General features: G+C 38.4%; 1 protein-coding gene across 1 annotated transcript; it reads left to right on the top strand.

Annotated features, from left to right (window-relative positions):
• Window positions 1–2211: 2211 nt before the first annotated feature.
• Window positions 2212–3594, top strand: LOC128168952 (uncharacterized protein F54H12.2-like). Its single transcript, XM_052835118.1, has one exon. It carries the CDS (start codon window positions 2212–2214, stop codon window positions 3592–3594), a length of 1383 nt encoding a protein of 460 aa, XP_052691078.1.
• The last annotated feature ends 5281 nt before the right edge of the window (window positions 3595–8875 follow it).

The raw sequence follows: 8875 nt of genomic DNA, 5'->3' as shown, positions 1-8875 counted from the left end.
GAATTTTTTTTAAAAGTGGAGAGTATGCTAATGTTGACGAACTGATTAATGAAATCAATCTGGGTCTGCAACGAACGTTTAGAAAACTGTGGCTACAGTGTGGTGGCGGTGTTCCACAACAAAGATTGACAAAAGATCAGTTAATGAATTTAAGTGCAGACGAGGCAAGAAAAGCATTAGCTAAACAATCAGAAAAAATAGAAGAGAGAATACTATCTAACGATAATCTGCAGTTGTTTCACGACAAGACTTTTGACCGATTAGAGTATCATATCAATGGAAGGAAATTACGTGAAGAATGCCTTTTTGCCATTCGTTTTCCTATCTCCTTAGCTTATAAATTTAGATTTGATGATACTGCTCTTTTTCTTGAAAGTAACCATGACGTTGGCAAATTTGTTGCTTTAGCTACAATGTACAATCAAGCTCAGGGAAAGAAAGATGAAGCGTTAGGGTTTGGTCATACCAAATGGATCAACGTGGCTTATCATCCTCGTTACAGCCTTGACTTATCAGTAAACCTGAAACAATTATTCATTTACTGCGACATCGTAGAACCCCAGATCGTAGGATCTAATCAATTAAAATTGCTGAGAGTGATCCCCATCCACGCAAGTTACCCCCCAAGTTGGGATCAATACCAATTTGTGTGGGAACCCAGAAGAGTAGAATATTTGAAATTGAGTAAGAAACATTTTGACATGATTGAAATTCAGATCAGAAATCCTTTAGGAACCGTATTTCCTTTTTTAAGTGGAAGAACGGTGGTAAAACTTCATTTTAAAAAAGCCTTTTAAACATGGAGCTGTGGATTCTGATTGTTACTCTAACACTATCGGCAATTTTGATATTTAGTTGGTGTATTGAATGTATCAGACGATACTGAGAGTATATATAAATAGAGAGTTATTTACAATTTGACCTCATTATCAATCAACATGGCCTATAGACATAGACGAAGAAGAAGGGGTCAGAAAGGAGGATTTGTACAATTTATACCAGCTCTAATGAGTGCTCTTGCCCCCACGGTAGCAGGAATGGCACTTTCTAAAATTTCTTCTAGATTACTCCCTCAACGAGGGAGAGGAAGAAGAAGAATAGTAGCAAGAAGATACAGATATAGAAACAGACCCTAATTCAAAATGATATAAAAAGAGAAATCACTAAGTATATTTTTCAGTCTTGATGGATGTTTATAGCGGATTATTACGGCAAAAAGGTCACGGAGGCTTAGGTACTCTCCTTAAAATAGGAGGGTCCGTAGCGGCCAGTGCCTTAGCACCTCTCCTCGGAGATTTTGTTGGAGGTTTGATAAGAAAGAAAAAAAACAAACAAACGGGACAAGGTTTCGTGACTGATGCCCTAAAACAAGGTTTTAACGTCAGTAAAAATGCCTTTATGCGTGGGGTAGGAGTCAGAGATGCCCTAACTCAAGGCCTGAACACCAGTAAAAATACCCTTTTACATAATTTAAGAGTCAGGAGTAGTAATAGACTTAAAAATATTGCTATTCCTTTAGCCGATAGTCTTCTAAGACAAAAGCTTCCCCTTATGGGATCTCCTATCATAGGTTCACTGCTTAGTGGTAAAGTGATACCAATGATAAAAAATAAGCTAGGCTCAGCTATTGAACGAAAAGTTAATCTCTTAATGCCAAATCAATGGGGTAGTGGGACAAGAAGAAGAAGAAGAAGAAGAAGAAAACAAAGAGGCGAAGGAGTAGTCAGTGACCTAGTCAAAGGAGGAATTAAACAACTCCCTAAATTATTTAAAAAGGGGACTCAAGCCCTAATGAAAAGAGGAATTAAAAAAGGAATAAAAAGAGGAATTCAAAGAGGCGCTCAAAAAATCATTAAAGAAGGAACTAAACAAGCGATACAGACTGCTGCTAAAACAGGCATAGATGTCCTGAAAGGAAAAAATATCAAAGAAGCGGGTGTTGCCCGAGCCATACAAGGCATTCAAAAAGCAGAAAAATTTTTAGAGAAAACAATTCTAGCGAAGGGAGGCCCTACTAAAAAAAGAAAAAGAACAATAAAAGTGGGAACAGGTAAAAAAGCAAGACTCATGGATATTTTGGACTGACCAATGCCCCCCCCCCCCCCCATAAAAAGAGAGTCAGACCCCTCACCCTAGACAGTCGAGTACCTTAATTCAAAAGTCACACACACACTTTTTTAACCTTCAAAAATGATGCACAGAGAGTCATGCATGTGTGGGATGGACAATTTAGAATTGTTCCAGGTTCCCCCCACCAACATAGCCTTGGAAGAATCGAAATGGATGGAATATTATCCCATTTCCAGTACTCTCGATTCCGATACAGCTCCCATTGAATTCGATATTCAGGGGCAGGGAGACGAATACATAGATCTCTCACAGACTTATTTACAAATAGTTTGTAAATTCACGAAAGCCGATGGCGGTAATTTAACGGGAGTAGATGGAATATCCACTCCCGTGAATAACATCATACATTCTTTGTTCTCAGAAATCGATCTCACTCTGAATGGTAAAATCGTTACCCCAGGAACAGATACCTATCCTCACAAAGCCTATTTAGAGAAAGTACTTTCTTACAGACCCGAAACCTTAGACACTCAAATGTCTGCTTGCAGTCTGTGGGAAAAAGACACGGCAGGAAAAATGGATGATTTGAATATAGCGAATGCAGCTCTAGGTAAAACGGAATATGTTGTGGCTAATAACAAAATCACCATAACTGCTGCAAATATGTCACTGTCCTATCCAGCCGGTTCTGAAAACGACGGGTTGAGAAAGCGCCACAATGTCATCAACGACGGCAAAAAGATTACTTTAATCGATCGTCTGTATCTAGATCTCTTTCAACAGGACAAATTCATTCCCAACGGAGTAGATATTCGTTTGAGATTGAACCGAACAAAGTCTGATTTTTACATGAATACTAATGCAGGGAGTACAGGAAAAATAAAACTTCTGAACGTGTTACTGTGGGTCAGAAAAGTCAGACCTACTGCAGCCGTGTTGAATACTGTCAACCAGAGGCTGAACGTAGAAACGGCCAAGTATCCCCTAAGACGGGTAGACGTTAAAACGTTCACCATTCCTACAGGAACCCAATCCAAAATCAGCGATCATCTGTTTCAAGGGCAAATGCCAAAACGAATCGTTTTGGGTCTGGTAGCTAATGACGCTTTTAATGGCACTAGCACCAAAAATCCGTTCAATTTCAAAAACGCCAAAGTCAAAAGATTAGATGTCACCATCAACGGAGAAACCATCAGTACCCGACCCTATGAGCCGGATTTCGAGAACGACTTGTATCTCAGATCCTACTTGAGTCTGTATCAAGGACTGGGAAAATTCGGTGCCGATTGGGCCCCAGGAATTAGTTTCGACGAGTATAAAGACGGCTACACCTTGTGGTGTATAGATTTCACCAAAGATCAGGAGGCACAGCTAGACAAGTTTCATCTGATTGAAACAGGAAATTTGAGAATCGAAATTCAATTTTCAGAAAACACGGCAGAAACTCTGAATTGTTTAGTCTACGCCGAATTTGATAACGTGCTAGAAATCAACAAACAAAGAGAAGTCAGCACTGATTATTAATGGATACCTATCAATTGAAAAAAGTCTTAAAGGCAGATTTAGGATCTTCTTTTGCAGGTGTCTATGCCCTAGATATCATTCCTAAACATTTAAATTTTAAAGAAAAAGCCATGGTCATAAACACAGATCCTCAAGATCAACCGGGAGCTCATTGGGTGTGTTTATATTTAGACGGAGATACGATCGAATATTTCGATTCTTATGGATTTCCCCCCTTGTATAAGGAAATTCAAGAATTTATTGAAAGAAACAGTCATCACATGATATATAATGGAAGGCGTTATCAAGATTTTACAAGTAAAGTGTGCGGGGAATATTGTGTCTATTTTTTACATCATCGTCATAGAAGAGGCCGTAAAGTATTAAAACAATTATTTCCTAAACACTGGACACCAAAACAAACAGATCGCTACGTGAGACAATGGTTCAACGAAAACTATAAAAAACCTAAAACGCACAAAGGTCAATGCTGTAAGAGTTACGATCAGACTTGGCAAGAGAGGGCACCTAGTTCAGCTCGTGAATGAAACACCTGGCTGTGACACGTCACGTAGTCCGGTACCGAGAAACAATCTACTTTCGTTATTGAGAGGATATAAAAAGACAGCTCAAATCATTATTCGTCACAATTTGGATGGTTAAGTGCCACAGTAAAGTAAAACGCAACAATAAAATGGAAGAGATAAGAGCTGTAATCGCGGTACCCTTAGCGGACGGCGGTGTTGGATACCTGATGCCAAAGGTCGAATGTTCTCCCTCAATATTTGAACCGATGGAAGTAGAGAAAATGGAACCAGAGAAACTTTATTTGATAAAAAAGGAGGAAGAAAAAGAGAAAGAAGGAGAGAAGGAAGAAGAGAAGGAGGAAGAAAAGAAAGAAGGAGAAGAAAGAGAGAAAGAAGAAGAGAGAGAGGAAGAAGAAAAAACAGATGAGGAGGAAATAGAAGAAGAAGGAAAAGAGGCGGAGACAGAAATTTTCGTGGTGGAGAAAATGGAGGAGGGAACTAATCAAACCCCCATAGAAGTGATCGCATCCGATTTCCAAGAAATATTAAATGATCTCAATACTGCTAATGCTACTGAAGAGGACGGTGACTGGGTCGAGATGCAAGCTATGGGAGAAGACATCAACACGGACAAATTGGTAGAGAACATGAGTCAACAGGAGCTGGAGGAAATCGAAGGAGCCAAAGCAGACAAAGTAAGCGGGGTTTACAAAATTTGTACGGATTACGGGAAAGCCAAAGAAGAATTGACGGGATTATGGCTGAATTGCGAAACATACAGCAATATGGTCAACCGTTTGGGAGGAGAGAAAAGAAAAAGAGAAGAGGAAGAAGCCGATCAAGAAAGAAGTAGGAAAAAACTACGAAATGCTAAAAGGCAATTACTCTACCAGTCTTACCTGAAAATGAAAATGCTTGGGAACAACCAGGAACTCCTGAAATTGCTCCAAGTCTGCAGAGTGATGGAAAGAATTAAAAATATGTGAAATCCGTGTGAAAAAAATCAATCTGTGTATATATGTGACTAAAAGTTTTTTGGATTCTTTAATCATTAATGGTAAATATGTTTTTTTCTCATTACTAAAGTCTTTCAAAAATCATGTAAATATGTTGTATGTTTGTTTGCTGAGTTTTCCAATTAAAAGTTTTTTGCATTTGAAATCCATTGTTTATTATTTTATCATATATAAAGAGGACTCTGGTCCTAAGAAAAAAACAAGAGGTGATATTTTTTCATATATTTTATTCGAACAAACAAGTTTAATAACCAAAAGGAAGAGTCTTAAAATCATCAATGATCTGCCGTTTATCATATACAATTTGATATTTCTTAGTAAAATGTTTGGTCAATAATTCATGTCTCTTGGTTCTCTGGATTTTATGAGGATAAGTGACCGTCATTTCATCCAATTCTTTAAAAATCATTTTCTCTAAAGCCTTCATGGTTACGATTTGAGAAGCTCGATGATTCAAAGTAAGGCCTTTGACTTTTTGCACGCTCTTTCCAGTATCTGTTTCAAACGCATAATTCTTAGGGCCTCCAGACATGAATTTGGTAATATGACCTCCCTCCAATTCGTCGGTCCATCCTCCTAAACTATTGACTATAGTAGGATTATACAACCCTTCTACGTGTTGATAAATAATACTGTCGGTATCGAAATAAAGAACCCGATCTCCTAATTTTTCTAAGGTGTCGTATAAATGTAAACGAGCATGAGCAGTAGTAAAAGCAGCTAACACCACGTTTCCAAAGGGGCAGTCTTCGATGAAATCTTGTTTTTCCAGATAATTAATTAAAATCAGATCGCGTTCGGGTTGTTCTAAGTTGTTTAATAACTCAACTCCTTTGATTTCAAGAGTGCTGTCCTGTAACATTCTCGTCAATTGTTCTTCTTCTTTCAAATATTCGATTTTAGGTAATTGAAGGCGCTGAGCAAATTTTCCCCACTAGCAATTCAAAAATAACTTGGCAATAGTTCGTTTCACGGGATTTTTCTCGATTTCTATAGGGTTCAACATCAATTTCTCTCGATCAAATATGTCGCGGATGTAAGCTACCCGTTGTTCCTCGGTCTCGCAATCGGGGGGATATCCAGAGGCTTCCTGTTTGATTTTCAAAAACGTGTCAATGTAACTGCGAAAGAGATCCTGACTTTTTTCTGGAAAATGCAATACTTCGTAAATTGTCTTTAACTGGTATCCGCATTCTAAGGCTTTTTGAAGTTCGCTAGTCACCCAAGTTCCGGTGATACAGCGTTCAGAATCTGTATGCTGACAGCGATACTGAGAATCTTGACAAAGTTTTTGGGCACAAGTACGACATAAGGGAAACAATAATTTTCCTCCGGTACGATAGGGTAAAACGGGATGATAGAGACCCCGAGGGGGTAAAACCTGACATTGAATCAACCCGAAATAATTAGAAATCTCCTCAAAATTCTCCGTGATGATTTCTGGATGACCCATGGGAAAAGGTCTATGTTTCAAAACAAAAGGATATAAAGAACAAACGTCTACATATCTCATGTCTCCCTCCGTACAAAATAAACGCGTGGCATTGGTGCGCCCCCCATACAAAGCTTCCCTAGGATTCAAAGGATCTTGAAAATTTAAATTGCCCACAAACTCTTGCAATTCAAAATTATTTTTCATTTCCAAATCAAAATCGTGTTCCCAAATAGAAACTACTTTATACCCCTGTTCTCTCAAATGATGTTCTCTAATTAAAGTCTGTTCGTACAACGTCCCGTAAGTACAATCGACTCGATGAGGATGATTTTCATTCTCTAAATCAGAATGACATTGAGGGCAACCGTGCCAGTAACATCCATGAAATTCGTACACGGTATTCGATTCTGGATCGTACCCGTCTACGGTATAGGGCCCTAGATTTATTTCTCCCCCATTTTTAGCATGATAAATCCTCCGCCCGTCTCGACTCATCCAAGTTAACCAACGACAAGCTTTCATTGAAAATTGTCGGGCTGGGTCGTATCCCAAATTCGGTATGATGGCAATACTGTCTTCCGGCATGAATCCCCTTCGATAGGCTAAATTAGCAGTACTGGCAAAAGTAATGGCTTCTTGAAAAGGATTGACTTGTACCAAATTCTGTATGGTCTTTCTAAATTGAGCGCAACATCGTTGTAAAATGTCTACGTCAGAGATACAGTAATCTACGAATTCTTTTTGAAAATCAAACAATTTCCCTTCTTGTTGCCGATACCAATCATAAAACGCTTTTCGTCCAGAACAAGTCATGTCGTCAGGATTGTAATAAGAAGCGGGGGGATAGGGACCCACATAATTCTGATTTTGCTCCGTATTAAAAAAATGGGGAAAATATCCTTTCTTCATTTTCTCAAATCCAAAAGCCGAAGGCATTTTTGATAAAGCAAAAGGCAAATAATTATAAGAATCTATAAATTTCAAACCAAGAACTTCCATAGATAAAATCTTAGTTCCGTTCATGATCACCGAGGGAGTTATGCATGCAGTATGCACCAAATAATTCAAAATAAATTGCCCATCGTATCCCTTGAAATTGTGAGCTATGACAATGGCCCCTTCGTGCAAAAGCTGATATTGACTTTTTTGTGTAGCGTGAGGCTGGGCCTGAAAAAGCCATTCCATGAATTGTTTCAAAGTTTCAGAACCACGAAACAAATGGCGTCGAGGCCCTAAATGTTCACAGTGAGAACAGGTCTGATCTACCTTTAAATGATCACAATACTGACACACACGATGAGCTACACATAAATTAGGGACGTGAGTTCCATTTTCTTGAGTACATTCAAAATCAAAATAAATGTACATTTGAAGTTTTTTCCCTCTCTCTTTCAGAGTAGGTTTGATTTGAACAAAACATTGGTGATCTTTCTCGACCATTTCTCTACAAATCTTACACCATTTTCCGTCCCCACATTTGTGATAAGGGAGCAACTTTTTACTCATCCATTTTTGACAGTGAGAACATCGATCCATTAAACTGCATACACTAGTTTCACAGTTTTTACTGTAAGACTCTAAATGTCTCTGATAACAAATCTTGCTTTTAAAATACCCCTTACAATCAGAACAAACAATGCTACTCCCATCGGAAATACATGGGGTGTCCCCCAAACAAAAAGAACAAAGGTAAGGACATTTGACTCTATGATCTTCAATGTGACTATAACCTACATCGCAATAATCGCAGTAATATTTGTTTTCGGTCAATCCAGGCATAGACAAAATAGTATCGTAGTGTTCATCATCCAACAAAACATTCAAACATTTTCCATTTCCTTTTCCTTTGTAAATAGCCTCTAATTTCAGTCGAGAAGAGACCGTTTTAAATTGAAATATTTTCAATCGATATTCAGGAAGCAATACTTCTTGTAACTTGTTCCATTCCAAGGGACCGCAGGGCAAATTAGCATTACAATGAGCTTTTTTCATCAACTCTAAAGCTTCTTTTTTCTGCTGGGGGGAAAGAATATCATTCCTTTTGATACGATCCCACTGTTTTTTCCAACGGGGCAATTCCAAGGGATCCGAGGGGCGCTGACTGTGTAACCGAGCTACAGCAATAGCTCGAGGGAGACAGAGATGATCACCTACATTTTTAATTTTCAATACAGATCTTTTTCCTTTCTTAAACTTCTCTTTATTAGCATGTAGATGTCTGACTTTTTGACATCCGCTTCCCTGAGGATACTGTGGTTTCATTAATTTTCGTGGGTATCAATTTTCGTGGAATTTCTAAAAACCACAGTTTCAAGGATACATAA

Source organism: Crassostrea angulata, unplaced genomic scaffold, assembly GCF_025612915.1.
Source record: "Crassostrea angulata isolate pt1a10 unplaced genomic scaffold, ASM2561291v2 HiC_scaffold_72, whole genome shotgun sequence".
NCBI classification, from domain to species: Eukaryota; Metazoa; Mollusca; class Bivalvia; order Ostreida; family Ostreidae; genus Magallana; species Magallana angulata.
This window is presented reverse-complemented; position numbering and strand designations above follow the sequence as displayed.